General features: G+C 53.3%; 6 protein-coding genes across 6 annotated transcripts; 3 read left to right on the forward strand and 3 right to left on the reverse strand.

Annotated features, from left to right (window-relative positions):
- Positions 1-217: 217 nt before the first annotated feature.
- On the forward strand, positions 218-2,868 carry PV07_07179 (uncharacterized protein). Its single transcript, XM_016394241.1, has 4 exons — positions 218-632; positions 687-1,072; positions 1,125-1,252; positions 1,327-2,868. The coding sequence occupies exons 1-4, from the start codon at positions 524-526 to the stop codon at positions 2,720-2,722; spliced, it is 2,019 nt and encodes a 672-aa protein (XP_016247660.1). The 5' UTR covers positions 218-523; the 3' UTR covers positions 2,723-2,868.
- Positions 1,652-4,995, reverse strand: PV07_07180 (UV excision repair protein Rad23). The gene is made up of 6 exons (XM_016394242.1): positions 4,757-4,995; positions 4,657-4,704; positions 4,521-4,593; positions 4,380-4,459; positions 3,565-4,323; positions 1,652-3,515 (listed from the first exon to the last, which is right to left on the reverse strand). The coding sequence occupies exons 1-6, from the start codon at positions 4,772-4,774 to the stop codon at positions 3,324-3,326; spliced, it is 1,170 nt and encodes a 389-aa protein (XP_016247661.1). The 5' UTR covers positions 4,775-4,995; the 3' UTR covers positions 1,652-3,323.
- Positions 4,996-5,043: 48 nt separating this feature from the next.
- Positions 5,044-6,498, reverse strand: PV07_07181 (uncharacterized protein). Its single transcript, XM_016394243.1, has 3 exons — positions 6,309-6,498; positions 5,902-6,257; positions 5,044-5,846 (listed from the first exon to the last, which is right to left on the reverse strand). The coding sequence occupies exons 1-3, from the start codon at positions 6,397-6,399 to the stop codon at positions 5,283-5,285; spliced, it is 1,011 nt and encodes a 336-aa protein (XP_016247662.1). The 5' UTR covers positions 6,400-6,498; the 3' UTR covers positions 5,044-5,282.
- Positions 6,499-6,860: 362 nt separating this feature from the next.
- Positions 6,861-9,251, forward strand: PV07_07182 (aminodeoxychorismate synthase; the record flags this gene model as incomplete). Its single annotated transcript, XM_016394244.1, has 1 exon — positions 6,861-9,251. One exon carries the CDS (start codon positions 6,861-6,863, stop codon positions 9,249-9,251), a length of 2,391 nt encoding a protein of 796 aa, XP_016247663.1.
- Positions 9,252-9,696: 445 nt separating this feature from the next.
- On the forward strand, positions 9,697-11,049 carry PV07_07183 (uncharacterized protein; the record flags this gene model as incomplete). Its single annotated transcript, XM_016394245.1, has 1 exon — positions 9,697-11,049. One exon carries the CDS (start codon positions 9,697-9,699, stop codon positions 10,906-10,908), a length of 1,212 nt encoding a protein of 403 aa, XP_016247664.1. The 3' UTR covers positions 10,909-11,049.
- PV07_07184 (uncharacterized protein) lies at positions 11,037-16,917 on the reverse strand. Its single transcript, XM_016394246.1, has one exon. It carries the CDS (start codon positions 16,880-16,882, stop codon positions 11,366-11,368), a length of 5,517 nt encoding a protein of 1,838 aa, XP_016247665.1. The 5' UTR covers positions 16,883-16,917; the 3' UTR covers positions 11,037-11,365.
- Positions 16,918-17,089: the final 172 nt, after the last annotated feature.

The raw sequence follows: 17,089 nt of genomic DNA on the forward strand, positions 1-17,089 counted from the left end.
GTGCACCCTCACAACTGCGTGCACCCTCACAACTGCGTGCACAGCAGTTGCATCATTCTTTCTCTGTAGAAGGTGCTTTGTCTTTGTCTGCGGCGGCCTCCTAGCGACCTAGCAGGCTGGCAGGGCTGGGAACAGTGGTCACGTGAGTGCAAGTCGGGCCGACGTCACCCGTTGATGGGAAGCAACATGCGCAACTCCAAGTACATACAACAACAGACCAAATCTCACTGCTGCTTGACCACCACCGACCTTACCTGCTCCTGTGACTGTGCGCTGTCCTCGTTGCTGGAGGCTACTCGCCTTGTAGCCGTCCATCGCATCTCCTGATCCTCCTCGACAGGTAGCGAAACCCACCACCACTTCCTATCTCCTTCCGCAAAGTGACGCGCTGGTAGACGCGCTCACGCAACACCCGATCACAATTGAGAATGAGTTGGAGGGAGTGGCTCACACCCTGTATAAGACAAAGAACAATGACACAGCTTACGTCGTATCCGGCACGGTGACTGCATCAAACGACAGGATGTGGCGGTTATTGTACTTGCTCCTACTGATTGTTCGCGTCTATTTTGCCGTGTCGCCCAGTTATCTTCACCCGGACGAAATCTTTCAGGGACCAGAACCCATTGCTGGTATGCGTCAACGGATGTCTTGAGCGGTTGACGTTGCTGATACCCTTTGACCAGGATATTTATTTCCTTATCCAACTCGTCCAACATGGGAATGGACATCTTCCCGTCCAATCCGCAGTGTCTTTCCGCTATGGCCAATCTATGGATTGCCGATGTCTCTTTTGAAATGGACTTGGGCGCAGGAAGAAGAAGGAGATCGCGTCGATCCCACCATCATCTATTATACTCTCCGTCTTGTCATGTTTGTTCTCAGTTTTGTACTGGAGGACTGGGCTGTTCATGAACTGGTCCGCTCCCCTCGACGCTGGATCCAGGCCGTCATTTTGGTCACTTCTTCATATGTGACTTGGACCTTTCAAACACATACCTTTTCAAACTCTGTTGAGACTCTTCTTGTTTTGTGGAGTCTGGTGATGATAGAGCGTATCTTGCGCGACAAGGTATGCCCCTGCCACGATCGCTGATGGAGCATTGACTGACGGGGCGGTCCAGAAACGGTCCGCGATCACGTCAAGTGCTGTCCTAGGGTTTCTTTTTGTATTCGGAATCTTCAATCGGGTTACTTTTCCCGCCTTCGTCGTGATACCCGGCATTCAACTCTTGCCACATTTTTGGAATAGGTGAGTAGGGAGGACAATTGTGCCAGATCCTGACGCCCCATTGCCTCGATTCACATGGCTGACGCACATTCGAGACCTTTCTGCCTTCTTGCCCTTTCACTTTCCGGCATTTTCTGGACACTAATTGCCGTCATCATTGATACGGCCTACTATTCTGGACCATCAGCCACGAGGTCTTTCGGTGCACTCTACGACCATGTTCGGAAGAACCCAGTAATCACTCCGCTCAATAATCTCCTGTACAATACCCAGACCAGCAATCTTGCACAACACGGCCTCCATCCGCATTATCAACATCTTCTAGTCAACCTTCCTCAACTTCTCGGCCCAGCATTAATCCTCTTAATCGCGTCTGCCTACCCGTTCAATCTTCGCATCCTGAAAGGTATGCTCTCCAACAATCGGCTTGCCTCTGCTGGAGCAGGATGTCTTTTCCTCAGCTTTATTCCACACCAGGAACCCCGCTTCCTCCTGCCCACCATCCCTCTGATCCTGACAAGTATTCGGGCTCCAACCTCTAAACTACTGTCAGTATTTTTCTGGACGACTTGGGTCATCTTCAACGCCCTCTTCGCAATCCTCATGGGCATCTATCACCAAGGTGGAATCATTCCAACGCAGCTTGCCATACCTTCCCTGGTAATACACTCGTTGAACACAACCCATTCAGATGCCCATAATGTCGAAGTCTTCTGGTGGAAGACGTACCCACCGCCGACCTTCCTTCTCGGCTCTGAGCCATTGCATCCCGCAACCAACAGGTCTCTGAACATCTCCACTGTTCCGCTTATGGGGTATCCGCAAAATGAATTGGTCTTCATGCTCATGCAACACATGCCGACATGCGACCCTTCGCTTGTGGAACGCCTAATCTTACACAAGGAGAAGACGGATGTCTTTGTGGTGGCACCACTCAGCGCATGGCGTCTCGATGCTTCCAATACCCATCAACGTTCGTCCCAGCTTCCTTCTGCCCAAACGCCAGGCTTCGACTACCCTCCGGTCTCCAATTTCAGTTTTGCAATCGATATGAACCTTCCGCCTGCACAGTTGAGTTTGACCAATCTGGCAGTATTCCGCCGGCATTTGAACCTAGACGACTTGGACTTTGGGGATGATGGAGTGTGGCCGACGTTGGAGAGAGTCGTGGGGAGGCGAGGACTGGGCGTATGGAGGGTTGACCGTCTCTGCGGCCCAGTAGAGTATGTCGATGCACACACAGGGCGGAAACTGGCCACAGAAGAAGTAAATATTGAAGAGGCGGAGAACGACGAAGCTCACGAGGACCCGGTTCAAGGGGCAGACTCGTCGCTGGGGTCAAGTCTGCCCTCATCCCAAGCAGTCAGTGTGTTGTCAAGTTCGACATCGATTTCCACCACATCGGCGTCCGAGGGGGAAGGAGAGAGAAGAATCAGTACCACCACAGTGCCAGCAGACATGTCGACGCAGAATCCGAGCAATGAACTGTAAAGGAGGAAAGACCACCACGCCATTGGAGTGCCACAGTGATGGACGGCAATGTAGAAAATCAAAAGCGAAAGTTGCGACCGACCTCAATGGGTAGACATTACAGTCTCTTCTTCTAACTCGGGACAAAACAACCGCGTTCTGGTGGGTGGTTGATCGAGTAATTCTCATTCCTTGATCTGCCAAAAGGACGTAGGGTGGGATTATGTTGGGCCTGTGAGTTCTCCGAGCCCAGGTCAACCACTTGCCCTTTCTTGCTCATCTGTCATGAAAACTTGGCTAGACTAGCTATGGGACTTGACTTGCACCGAAACGCAGATTCGGGTATGTCGTAGAACATGCATAGTTGGCGCAACTCCCCAGAACTTGATCGTCCCTGTCGTTTCCTCCAGCGACACCCATTACCGCCATCGAAAGGCTCTCCCCACGCACATGAGCGACCAGGTCAGTCGCCAACTCTTGCTGCCATGATATCTCAAGCTGTCACTTGACGTCGCATGCAGGCAGGCCATCCAAAGACGCATTGTGCAAACCACCAGAACTCCGCTTTCGGTTTCGGACCCAGTTGTATCGATATGGCGCTAAAGGCGATGAACCCCTCTGATCACTGCTCTTCGTCGTCGGGCTGCTCAAAGAGGAAGTTCGCCGCTAGTTCCTCGTTCTTGTCGCAAGCGAAGTAGGCCTGGATGACCTGGTCACGAGGGAAGCCGAGTCGGCAAAGCCGTTCGATGGCGTCCCGCTCCTCTTCGGTTACATGGATCTGCGTTGCACCGGGAGGGAGAGTATCTTGAGCATCCTACAGTCCTAAGTCAGAAATCAATAAGACCTTGTGTTCGTCCTCTTACCTCTGCAAGCAGCTGAAGAAATTGATCCTGATTTGAACCAATCATCTGGGCAAGTTCAGGATTACCTTCGGCGAGTTGCTGTAGGATGGGCTCGAGCATTGCCGGCTGCTGCTGAACGAATTGTCTGAGTTGCTGGAAGTGCGGGCTGTTTCGCAGAAAGTCCATGTTTGTCGCTGTCCCTGCTTGAGCACTCGCTGAGGCGGCTGCTCTTCTACCACCTGGACGGCCAGCCTGTGCCGCCGCTTCGAACAGGTTGATGGGCTCGTCTCCGGCAGGCGAGGCGGCTTGAGCAGGCTGAGCAGGCTGAGGTGCTGGGGGCGATGTTGGATTTGCTGCTGCAGCTCCTGGGGTCGCCTGTTGTTGCTCTGCCTGGATATTATCGGGGATACCACTCAGGAGATATTCAATGGCGCGATCTGGGTTGAAGAAAGCTGCCCGCAATGCGCGGTCTATTTCTGGTCGCGGAAATCCCATCGCCTCCATCTCGCGGATAGTTGCTTCATTGCGGTTGCCGATCAGGAATGCCGAGGGGTCATTAAAGCCAGAGCCAGCTGTTGCAATTGCGGTTGCGGCTGCGGTCGCGGTTGCGGTCGTGGCCGCTGTGCTTTGAGCAGGCGTGGGGGTCGAGGGCTGATTTGAGGCGGTTGTAGATTGGTTGGGTTGAGGCGCAGCTGGTGCGGCGGGTGTGGACGTAGAGGTGGAGGTTGATGGAGCAGGTGTCGAGGGACTGCCAGACTTGGCCGCCGGGGGAGCTTTTGGCTGAAGGAGAAACACCATCAACTGACTGTCGCCTTAAGCATGGGATGATAACCAACCTTTGATATCATACAGACAATAAAACCTTTCTCTTCAATTTTGTAGGACTCGACGGTGTTGGCGTCGGCGAGGACCTTGCCTGTCCTGAGGTCAGCTGTCTGGAGGTCGAAGCGCAGTAGGTGGATTCAAGGTCTGCATACCAGCGTAGATGAGTTTCTGCTGCGAGGATTCCCATCCTTTCTCTTTGGCAATCTTCTCTTTCACCTGGGCGATCTGAGCGCATGGGGTAAGCCTGTTGTCTTGGTTCAGGAAGTTGGAGAAAAGTGAAATGCGTACTGTATCTGATGGCTCGGCATCGATCGTGAACTTTTGCTGCTTGAGATCCTGTCACGGGCATTAGTGACTCTCCGACCGGTAACAGGTCAGATTTACGGACTCTGAAGGAGAGCTTCATCTTGCCCCGCCACGCACACAAAGCGGTCGGATTTCGTCAACGGAATGTCACTGGGTCACAGACTCAAGTCTTGGATCGATAAGATAGAAACAAGTCAGGAAAGCGAAGATGGCTTTCAAAGAAAATGAGTGGCCTGACTGTTGTTGGGAAGGGGAGGATGTGTAAGTTGAGAAGGCAAGATGAACAAATGCGGCGAAAGGGTCGCCAGTCGCAGGCTGGTGACGCTTGCCTCGCGCTGCCTGCCGCAGGAGGAGCCTTATGCGACTGGAGTTCACGTGACCACACCCTTGGGCGCAGTGTTTGATAGTCGGCCTCAGAGCCGCCTCGTCCTTTGCTGGTACTAATGATAAACTTGAATGGATATTTAGGGAATCAACAAGCCTGGATCATATGCAGCTATATCACTACCCAAGAGAGCCAGTTGGTACAAGCCATGTACTGGAGATGTAAGCGCTGCCGACATCCGATTCAAGTGTAGCCGCATGTGATCGCCACACCCCCTGGAGCGTCATGGACTGGGTTCACCCGGTTTACTCTTCCTCCGTTTGACCTTTGCTGCTCCATCAGATAGTGTCGCGGTTTTCTCTACCAGCTTAGGGCCCTTGGTGGTTGCAGACGGGATGCTCGATGTCGGAGGCACAACTGAAGCTGCTCGGGATTGACCCGGAGTACCAGTAGGCGACGTCTGCCCTTGAGCTTTAGCCTGGCCAGTCGTCGTACTCGCATCCTTGCTCTTAGAAAACCGGAAGTTCCCTGGCTCGCCCACCAACGGCATGTCATCCACATATTCCTTTCCGTACTGCATTGTCATCCGAAGTGCGTCCCAAGCCGTCCGAGCCCCGTCATCTGATTCATCCTGGGATTGGGAAGTAGACGCAGCCTTCTCAGTAGTAGAAGGTTGAGGGCCTGGTGTTGGCGGTGGTGGCTCATTAGGCTGCTGTGAGGCACCCAGGGTGCTTTGTGTTCCTGACGGCTGGATAGGCTTATGGTAAGTGTAGCCATGGGAGACTGAAAAGAGGCATAGATCCGCTGGCGCCGTAAAGACTTTGTTGAGTGCGGAAACCGTGTTCAGCTATACGAGCCCACGTCAACAAAGGGGGTAGATCGAGCCCTGCGACTCGACTTACTAGACGATAATTCAGAACGCTGGCAACCGAGGGGGCTTGATAGATGACGTTGTTGACAATATAGTAGTAGCCCAAAACCGTAATGCCGTCGTCTCGCCCGCTTTCACGGTTCTGTTTGCGAATCACCCAGACGTTGGACTTCTCAGGTCCGTTCGGTCCGTCAAAGACGACTTGCTCCTCCAGGGGATCGTGCTCGACGACGTACTGTATACCGCGCTGATGGCGCAGATTGGCCTCAAACTTGGCCCTCGTGCCTAAGATGTCGTTCTGGTTTGGCGTGCCCGCCCACTGTGTGAAGAGCGACTGATTGCCCGAGACGTGATCAAAGAAAGGCGACGTCGCGAAATAAAAGAGCACTGCAGAGGAAGAGTCAGCGCCCGGAAAGTCCTGAGCAGCTTGTCACACACCATTGTTCGAGTGTAGAGTGCCTCCATTCCAGGCGATCCAATTAGGGTCAAAGTGAGCTTTCTCGGTCAGGTCGTCTTTGAGATCGGCCATAGTTGCTGATTCGCGACGACGGATGTAATCATCTTGCGCGCTTCTTCAACACTGTCGTGTCCCTATCCTCGCAGACTTCACCGTCTTCTTGAATGAGCCATGATTGGGCGACACTGGCAAGACCGTCGACAAGTTTGGGTGCAAATTGGGGGATGTCCTGCTACGGCGGAGCAGATGTAGCCTTGGCGTCTCCGGCAAAACATTTTGACCTGCTGCCAAATTTTCTCCCTTTCACCACGAAACTTTTCCGGGATGACTGCAATCATCGCCATCTTCTCCCGACTTTTGTTTTCGTAGGTAGTGGGAGGGAGGTCGTCTTCTACTTGTTTGTTTCTGCATTGTCGATGGGATCTTCTGGCGTCTCTGGTCTGGGTCTGCGACTGTTCCACCATCAGTTGTTGGGTATAAAGCCAGAGGAGTAATTCACCTCTCTCCATCAGGTTGACTTCGACACAGTATCGATGACCACTCAAGGGTCGATTCTCTTTGTCGACGCCTACGACTCGTTCGCAGAGAACATAGCCGCTCTCCTTCGCGAGCAGCTTCTGGTCGAGGTGACTCTAGTGAGCATCGATTGTGATATCCCGGCCCACTTCAACCAGTCCCCAGAGGCATTCTTTGCTGGCTTCGATGCTATAGTCCTCGGCCCCGGCCCTGGAAATCCATACAATGAACATGATGTTGGTCTGTACGGCAAAGTCTGGGCTTGCGCCTCAGAAGACAACATTCCCGTGTTGGGCATCTGTTTAGGTTTCCAGAGCCTGTGCGCTCACAATGGAGTACCTGTCGTGCGCTTGGAGCTACCATGCCATGGACATGCTAAGGAAATATGTCATGCCGATAGGGACATCTTCTGTCAGTCCGGAAGCATAATTGCCACCAATTATAACAGTCTGGGAGTCCGCATGGACGATCTCAAGCGGATCGGTACCCCGAGTCGTCCAAGTTCGTCTGCCTCCAGTGAGAGCACATCGTCTCTGCGAAGTCTGCCATCTGTTTCAGTCGCCTTCGAGCTGGCGAATGAATCATCACGATACCGAACCTGCAACAACCTGGAAGTTCTGGCGTGGGATAAAGATCATTGGGCCATGGCTGTTAGGCACAAGCTCCTTCCATTCCACGGCTTCCAATTTCACCCCGAATCGTGCAAGTCTAGTTTCACTTGTCACAAAATCATCAAACAGTGGTGGGAGGCCACAAGAAGACACAACGCAGCCCACCGAGATTTTGTTTCTGTTATACGACTGGCTTCTCCTAAGCTCACTGAAGGGACCCTTCTTCACGAGAGTGCGGCCTTGTCCAGAGAGCTGAATTCTCTGTCAAAGCCGTGCAGTGGGACTGTAAGCCGGAGGTCTCTGCACCTACCGCTAGGGAGTAGGGTCATTGCAAGTCTGTGCTACCAAAGATCTCCGCCAAACGCTTCCGTGATGCTAGAGTCTACCAAACGGGGTCAGTACAGCATATATGCCTTCCCTGACGGGTGCAGTTTTCAGTTGGAATACGCTGGAGGTCGCGCTACGCTCAAACAAGACTCTACACCTCCTACCAGTTTCATACTCGCCCGGGAACATGTGGAGGGATGTCTGGCATCTTTCCTTTCCAGCAGATCTTTTCAACATGATAGTACGTCTGACGTCCCATTCAAAGGGGGGTTCATGGGGTTTTTGTCGTACGAGTTCGGAACGGCGTCATTGCATCTTGATGTTCCAGAGCAAGCCCGATCACCAACTTCCACGCCGGAGATCAGCCTCCTTTGGGTGGAGCGCAGTATTGTCTTTGATAATTGTACCGGAATGGCTTACGTGCAATCTATAAGACCAAATGACGACTGTTGGGTTGATGAGATGGTCAATGAGCTAAGTAATACACCTCTGTTCAAACCAACAGCCGGTTTGGACCGATCAGAAACCGACAGATTGCGCCAAATCCTGTCCTCGACAAACTCCAGCCTCCCAGACCACGACGCATATATTTCGCAGATTCGCACATGTCAATCTGAGCTTCTCGCTGGCAACTCCTACGAACTATGTCTCACCACCGAAGCAACGGTCACGACACCCGCTGTCCCCGACGCCTCCTGGCTGTTGTACAACAATATACAACAATACAACCCTGTTCCTTTCGCCGCCTTCGTCCGCCTCCACAAAATCACCATCCTCTCCTCTTCACCGGAGCAATTCCTCTCTTGGTCTGCCAAAGATGGCGCTATTGACATGATTCCTATGAAAGGAACTGTTAAGAAAAGCCCAGAGATGACCCTCTCCAAAGCCGCTGCAATCTTATCCTCTGCCAAGGAAAGCGCCGAGAATCTGATGATTGCGGACCTCATCCGACATGATTTATATAGCACCGTGGGCCGCGACGCGAAAGTAGAGGTGGTGAAATTATGCGACGTGGTCGAGTCCGAAACCGTCTTTTCGCTCGTCTCGCATATTCGTGCTCACGTACCCATATCTACTGAAACGGATCGGGAAGCCGATGGACACACGAAAGAAATGACAAGATATGGCGTGAGAGCACTTACTCGCACGCTCCCGCCAGGAAGTATGACGGGCGCCCCAAAGAAGCGGTCCTGCGAGATTCTCCACGGACTGGAGCAGAGAGATCGTGGCGTTTACTCGGGAGCCATCGGCTATATGGATGTCAGCGGCAACGGCGCTTGGTCGGTGTGTATACGCTCAGCGTTCTCTAATGACGACGAGAAAGAGAGGGATCAAAACACTGGCGAAGACTTACAGAAGTGGCGAATTGGTGCTGGGGGAGCGATCACCGTTCTCAGCGACGAGGAGCAGGAATGGGAGGAGATGATGACCAAGTTGGACAGTGTTTTACGAGGCTTTCAAATGGAATGATGATTTCGACGTACAATTATGAAGGGCTCTTTCTGGACAATAGCCCAGAGAATACGATGATTCACTGGCGGGGATTTTCAACATTGACGATATTGGAAAAGAAAAAGGTCTGGCGAGTTGTCTTGTCTCTGCGGCGCAATCGGCGACCTTCAACATGGTAAGTGCCGGAGTCACTACTGGATGGGATGCCTGGCTTTCTGAAGTATGGATCTATATATTGGCGCACGATTCGGATGGGACAGTCGACATTCTCCACGAGGTATCAGGATAGCAATTTCAACCAACGATACGGCGGACTGCAAGAAGCATCTTTGGGGGGAGCGGTATGCTGTTTTTGTTTTATCCATTCAACACGGACCACAGAACCCGCACAGTCTTACTGTTCAACAATACTCCGGCACAGGAGATTCCAGAAATAGGGCCCCGGCCAGCGTCTCGGTTTCCCATGGAGAAAGGTGAAGCAATCTTCCACATCCCACCCATTACTTACGGCTTTGAGCATGCGGCCCAGGGCTTCATTGGTCTGTACCTACACGGGGGTTCCACCGGACCGTTCCCAACCGGCCCGGATTTTATGCAGGGATGGGGCTCCTCCGGACCGCAGGGGCCTTACAGGCCCCTATCTCCAGGGGGGCATAACCTCGGGAGTGTGCTCGTTGATGCCGGCAGTGAGAGGCCCGGACAGGATATAAATTCTCCGGGGAGATGGCAACAACGTGGCAATGTCACATTTGATCTCTCTCCGTCATCCGAGAGACAGAGAAGAACCACGAATCCGGCCAAAAGCATGGCGCAACCCAGCAAACCCACCAATAGCTACACACAAGGCCACTCCAACTACACGGTGGCAACGCACCTGACGCGCACGGCCGAGTCGGACGCCGCGTTCCTGCTCCCGCACATCAAGACGACGGACCACATCCTCGACGTGGGCTGCGGGCCGGGCACCATCACGACGGGGCTGGCCAAGTACGCCAGCGAAGGCGCAACGGTGGGGGTGGACATGTCGGGCGAGGTGCTGGCGAAAGCCAAAGCCGTGGCCGCGGAGGCGAACGTGCCCAGCTCGGGGCCGGGGTCGGTGGCGTTCCAGGAAGCCAACGTGCTGGAAGGGCTGCCCTTTGCGGACGACGCGTTCGACGTCGTCTTTGCGTCCCAGGTGCTCGGGCACATGACGCCGCGGGACGTGGCGCGGCGGGCGCTGCGCGAGATGCGCCGCGTGCTCAAGCCCGGCGGCGTGCTGGCCACGCGCGACGGCGCCGAGCAGCACTTCTACCCGCGCGCCTCGGACCTCGACCGCCTGTGGGTGGGCAACTCGGCGCGCGCGCTGCGCAAGGGCGCCCCGGCGGCCGACGACACGTTCGAATCGACCGCCACGAGCATGCCGGCGCTGCTGCGCAGCGTGGGCTTCGACCCGGATGCCGGCAAGGTCCGCATCGGCGCCGGGAGCGTGGTCTTCGCGGGCCCCGAGACGAGGAAGTGGTTGGCCTGGCGCGCCGTCGGCCAGCTGACGCAGGGCGACCCGTTCCACCAGAGCTGGCGGGACGCCGGCATCACCGAGGACGAGATCCAGCAGACCCTGCAGGCCGTCCAGAAATGGGCCGATACGGAAGATGCCTGGTTCGCCGCGCTCCAGTGCGAGATGCTTGCGTGGAAGTAGGTGCGCTGGGCCGGTTTCGAGACGCGCGGGAGGCTAAATCATCGGTGGTCGACCTAACACATCGTGGATGCCATAGCCCTTATACGAACCCCAATATATGCCCATACTATACCCGGAATTAATGAGTTGCTGATTGAAACATTCCCAAAAATAAAGGCCGTCATGGTGTCAACCGTTTGTCCAGGCCCTCTAGGCGTCTTTCTCTCCTAAATGGAGAGGAATATGTGCTCCTTATTGCCTTTTCTATCCTTGTGCATAATCTATACATCTGGATGCAATGGCTTGGTCCACATCTCAATCCATCCATCCTCCTTTCTATCTAGTATCTGGAGAAGAGTCGTTCGTCGTCTAGTTCCTACCCAGAAAGAACAAGAAAGAGCTCGCACCGATGAGAGTTAGCAACACCCAACCCAGCCCAAAGAATCCGCCCAAACGGCCCCTTCTTCTAATCGTCTCTTCAAATCTCGACGAGAGGGGCCTCTGTACTGGCATTTTGCTGTGTCTGTGCTTGTCCTAAAACTTTGACAACCTTGGTAAAGTACTGGGCGACAAAACCCTCCGTATAATAACTGTGGTCCGAACTATGGTCCGCGACAAGATTGTGTGCCAGTTCATGACACAAGATCACCCACCAGTAGACAAAAGCCTCGCTGTACGCATCTTTCCCCGCCGTTGCCATGTTTCGTTCATGCAGTTGCTCAAAATACCGGTAATTGCAGAAGATGCTTCCGTTTCGGTTGAAACCAATAGTCTTTCCCGAGGTTTCGAAGAAAATATTCAGCGTGCGGGTACTGAGGGAAAACACTTCTCCCGCCAAATTCAAAAGGCTGGCAAACGCAGTCAACCCGTTGGAGTGTTGCTGCAGGAATTGTGACGAGTTGGACACAGATGAAGGGGAGAGGAAGCATTGGATACCGTGCTTGATCTCAGCAACGAAAGTAAGATCATGTGCAGGGTGTTCGTCGCAGTAGGATTTGGTCTCTTGGAGGACATTGGTTTCCCCACGACTGAACAGCTCTGAGGAATTGTGGGCACGGGACTTTTTGATGGCGGTGAGCAGGTTCTCCCGGAGCTGGTGAGGCGCGGTGACTGACGACCCGGTCGACTGAGTCTGACCATTTTGCTGATCGTATTGATAGGGAGGAGGTGGGTCTGCGGTCTCACCGCTTGTGGCCTCTCGAGGCTCATCATCATTGCGGCCCAACATCTGTTGAATGTGACGGTTGTTGCCAAGTCCAAGCTGACGCGAAAGATTGGAAAACAAATTACGACCATGTCTCCGTAAGTCCTCACTGCCGACTGGGGCGGCCGTGCTGGGTTCCGGGCCGGTCAGTGCTCTGCTATCCGGTGAGTCTGGGAAACCACCGGGGACGTGATTGCGTGGAGCTTTGTCCTTTGCAGCTTGTTCTTGAGAGGCTCGCCATGCCTTTTCCTCCTCCTCAATCCTCTTCTGTTGCTCCTCAAGTTCTTGTTGTCTCTTATTCTCAGCGAGCCGGGCCTCTGCCGCCTTCTGTCGCAGAATGCGAGAGACATTGAAACCCCGTGCGCGGAGATCAAGTAGATCAGTCTTCAATAGCATTTCGAGAGTGATTGCAGAATGCAGCTTGGGTCTTGTTAGCAAGATGTGGACCAAAGCCTGGCTAACTTGGTAGAGGTCGGGCTTTGCACCGGTGATCCACAACGTGTACTCTCTGTTCACTGCTGTGATGACAGCAGTTCGCTTTTCTGTGTGACTGACATTTCTTCCTCGCAATGATCTTCTCAGTGAGATGGATGAGACAAGCTGAACCTGTAGGTTCTTTTCCAGCCACTTTGCATCGTGCTTGATGGTGTCCGGCGGTTGTTCATGCAGAAATAATGTCGACCTTTCCAAAATCTGTTTCTGTAACTTCTGCGCAGGTTTCTGATCGTGGGCTCTAGGACCATGGCGCGCCGCCTCCTCCACCAGAGAGCTGAGCAACGGAGATCCCAAAGCAAAGTAAAAGTCCTCGAGGCTTTCCTCCTGGGGTGCGGCAAGTATGCTTGCCTTGAACAGGTTGTAGTTAATGTAATCGTCAATGATGATAGCATCTTCGGCGCTGCAAAGTTGAAACTCGCGGATGCCTTGGGCCTCGTCCTCGTCGAGATTATCGGCATCGTCGGCATGGTTCGTATGCTTCTCTGCCGACGGTGTTGGAGGTGGGAGTTCCCGGCTTGCAAGGAGGAACGGTGCCCTCCTCATCTCTGCCCAGAGCTCCTTGTTCTTCTTCAGGGTTTTGGTAGCTTCGGCCATGCTACGGAGCAAGGCCATGTACTTTTCAGCATTGCGGAACGTTGCAGAAATCCGCGCAGGCTCCTTGACAAGGATCTGCGCAATCTCTAATTTAGAAGGCTCTTGCTTCGATCCACATTTGATGAGGAAGGAGTTTGCTTCAGCACCGAAATCGACATAGTGGAAGATCTCCCCGAAGGCCTCATTTTCGCCCAGGAAACAGTTTCGAGGGGACGTGTGAAGTTTGGGAGCCGACTTCTCCTTGTTCTTGGCGAAGATGGGAATGAAATCCATGACATTCAGTCTCGACATATTGTGGTTGTTGATCTCTGCTAGCCGACCTGCGAAATAGGTAAAGATGGCCCGGGCGTCGTGAGCCGTGACTGGAGGCCGTTTGGAAAGGATATTGATGCAGAGATCCATGGGCGGATGCTCCCTAACACCGAACTTCGTGGCGTGGGGTATCCAGTCGCGCTTCAAAATATCGAAACCGAGTAGAGCAGCTCCTTCATTCGCAAAGCACTGCGTCGGAGTAGCAAGCTGGTCGGGCTTGTTCTCGAGTGGCAAGAAAGGAAGCATGACACTCTGATAATCAAACAATCCATAGCCATAAGCATGGTGGTGAGACAAGAAATAAGCTAGCGCTCGGTCTCGGTGGTCCAGATCATATTTGGGTCCTTTCTTGCCCGCCTCCGCAATGATCTGGATGAGTTCTGGGACCAGAGGCGTGGTCCGAAGACCGAGGGCGTTCAAGAACTTCCCTTCTGGAGTGTTGCTCCGATAGACACCGGGCCAAGCCAGAACAGGTAGCCCGAGTTCGCGCAGGTCGTGTCGTGGCTCAAACAGCTCGCTCACTCTGTATCGCTCTGTGGACTCGCCTCCGTCCTTGCCCTTGAGTTGGCTGGGACATATAGGGGTGCTTCTGAGCTTTTGTATGTCGGCTCCTGGGATATCATCACTTACAGAGGCAAGGTATTTGATCAGATCAACGTGACTCCATTGCGGCTTCGCACTGCCAACGGTTTTGGCAGTTTTGGGTTCCAGTGCCAAAAGTCGCTCGAACACGACTCCCAGCTCCACTGTCTTGCGGACACCCAGGGCGAGTAAGAACTTATCCTTGACATTTACGAGTCCTTCGACTATTGCGAGATCATCGAATAACTTGACACTTGGAAAATAGGCGTCACTGGGCTTTCTCATCCCGAATTTCGTGGGGATTACTGTGTGCTTGACGAGTAATTCCACCAACGACGACCTCGATGGCTGGCTGAGCGAATCCCACTGTTTCGAGAGGAGAGGCAACACCTGCGAGCTGAATTCTGCGGACTTTGTGATGTCCTGGTTTTCGGCAAGAACATGACGATTTCCAGATTGGGCGATAAGCCAACGAACCCATGTTACCAATTGAAGCTCCTCCCACCCGAGACTCTCTAGCTCATGCTTGCTCATGCTCTTCGTGAACTTGAAGGGCATCACTGACGGGGGCACCGGGAAGTCGACGGGTGTTCTGCTAGGATTTAAGAAATGACGAATTTCTCCAAGTTGAAGAAGCGGAATTCTGTTCCCCTCTGGGCTGTCATCGTTTGCGACTGCGACGGCCAGCAGACTTGATATTGTCGACTTGTCAAGTTTTGCACGGGTTGCTTGTTTTGTGAGCCAACCAAGAAACTCGGAGACTTGCGGCGTGGTCAAAGGACTCGACTCAAGAGCAGATTTGATGTCGGTTACAGTCACTTCAGTCAGGAGACCGAAGTCGACGAGCTTAGACACCAAAACATTGGCCTCAGAGGCCAGCTTTTCAGGCAAGATTGGAATGCCTTCCATGAAGCTCATGTCCTTCGGAGCAATACGGACGTCGTGAGTAGGAAGGACTCCGCACGTGGAAACCACCTCAATGGATGCTTTCTTGCTGCATGTCCAGAAGGCATCTTCAAGTAGCTGACCTATTGAAGCTGAAGGAGTTGATTCCCTGAAGGTGAAATTCTTGAATGTAGTGATCGCCTCGTCCAGAAAAGGATTGACTTCTTCCATGCGAATCTTGGATTTGCCGTTGGCTGCTCGCAGGGTCTTTTCCTTGAGCTCTTGCATCTCACAGGACCATGCAATCCGACAGACAATACCAGCTGCACGAAGCATCTCCATGTTCCACGTCCTCACATATCTGGCATTCAGGTCGATAGACTCGCGTTCGACTGTTGGAATGACAGAAGGTGCGGAAATATGTGCGCTCAGCCCGGTGGTCTGGTGCGTGGGAAAGCCAATGAATATCTTCCCCCCTCTGCTTGGAAGCACCGTCCCAAAGACATCACCAGCAGCAGACGCCTTGGCAAGGCTGGCATCCTCGATATAAGGGGCCGTCAGGATGGCGAGTTTTGTAAACTTTGGAGGCGGTTTCTTGGTTGCACGCTCCAGCTCCTCGTTGAACTTCTGACCGGTAAATGTCTTGATCGTGGCCGTGTTCACATTTAGGAAGACAGTGGCAGAGACTTTCGTCGCCAACAGGTCTATCTCGGCCGAGCGGTCAGGTCGGACTTCGGCCTGGCTCTCTTCCTGCATAGTTCCTGCCAGCCGTGAGAAGAATTTGCGAAGAGAGGGAGCGGAGTCTTTCTCAGTTGACCGAGCTGAGTCCTTTTTTGCTTTCCAGCCAATGACGGTCATCCAATGGCCATCGATCTGTGCAATTTCTTTTGAGACATTGGTGACTTTCATAAAGCCCTCGCTCGTCTTGGGCTCAATATCACGAGGAATTGCCACGTCATAGCTTGGGGATGTCTTCTTTTGCAACGAAAGCAGACTCCACTCGTCAAGCCAAAGCTCTACTTTCTCCAATCCAACAAAGGTCAGACTGTTTGCCAGGAACTGTGCCAGGGGGAGCAACGGAGGCACTGGAGAGGTGGTGTCCCGGTAGTCAAGGACGAAGTTCGTGTCTCCCGAAGTCTCGGATTCCGGGAGTTGCAACCGTCTCGTGAACAATGAATTGTTCTTCCAGAAAAATGCCATTGCCTCCTTTCCCGAGGAGACAAAAGGATTCTCGCAGTCTGCGAAAGTGGAATAAAACCCAACCCCAAACGCACCAATTTTGGTCTCGTCTGGGTTTCCCTCTGCAATTCGCTTCAACCTATTCCAGTCATTCTCACTGAAAGGTTGCCCATTGTTTGTCACAACCAGTCTCTTTAAGGTATGATGTAGAACGGTGTGTCTCAATAGACTCGACGGTGAGGAATCCGCAGGGACAGGAACGGTGGCAGAGGGCAGTGTCTCGAATTTGATAGTGATCTTGGTTGCTGATGCATCTGCCGCGTTTTGTAGCAACTCTCGCAAGACGGTCCATTCTCCAGAGTACCTGGCCAGGACTTTGTCAATCAGAGCCCTTGTGTTGACTGTTACTGCCTCCTCATCTGCGCCAGAGCGCAGGGTGCGCGCGCGGAGGGCATCAAAGTCCATGCTGTCGCTGTGTAGTTCAACTGCCTGTGCAGGCGAGTTGTGCTGGGAGTAGAGAGACAAGCGGCGGGGTTGAATCAACAAAATTGACTTCGGGGTTAAGGCTGAGCAGCCTCGGTGGCGAGGAATATCATCGACGCGAATGGTTGACCCGCATGGAGATGAACTCTGTGAGAATAGCCTAAAAGGGATAGAACTAGGGGTGCGAATGAGCGATACAGAGGGAGGATACGTGGGAAAGGCGAAGAATAAGGGAGAAACAAAGTTTGTTGAACGGCTCATGTAGGAGGGCAGAATATCTATCGCGAGGCTGCAACGAGGCTGACGTCGATGGGGTTACGAGTTTCGCCTAATGAGCCGCAGGCAGCTGCCCCGAGGCATTAGGGGGCGCCTACAAGCCCTTATTATTATTGGGTGGCAGTCGATGGGTGGGAGGGCCAGTTGGCTAGTTGCTTACCTAAGTCCATCAATCTCGTTTGGTGTCATCCT

The sequence above is a fragment of the Cladophialophora immunda genome (assembly GCF_000835495.1).
Source record: "Cladophialophora immunda strain CBS 83496 unplaced genomic scaffold supercont1.4, whole genome shotgun sequence".
NCBI classification, from domain to species: Eukaryota; Fungi; Ascomycota; class Eurotiomycetes; order Chaetothyriales; family Herpotrichiellaceae; genus Cladophialophora; species Cladophialophora immunda.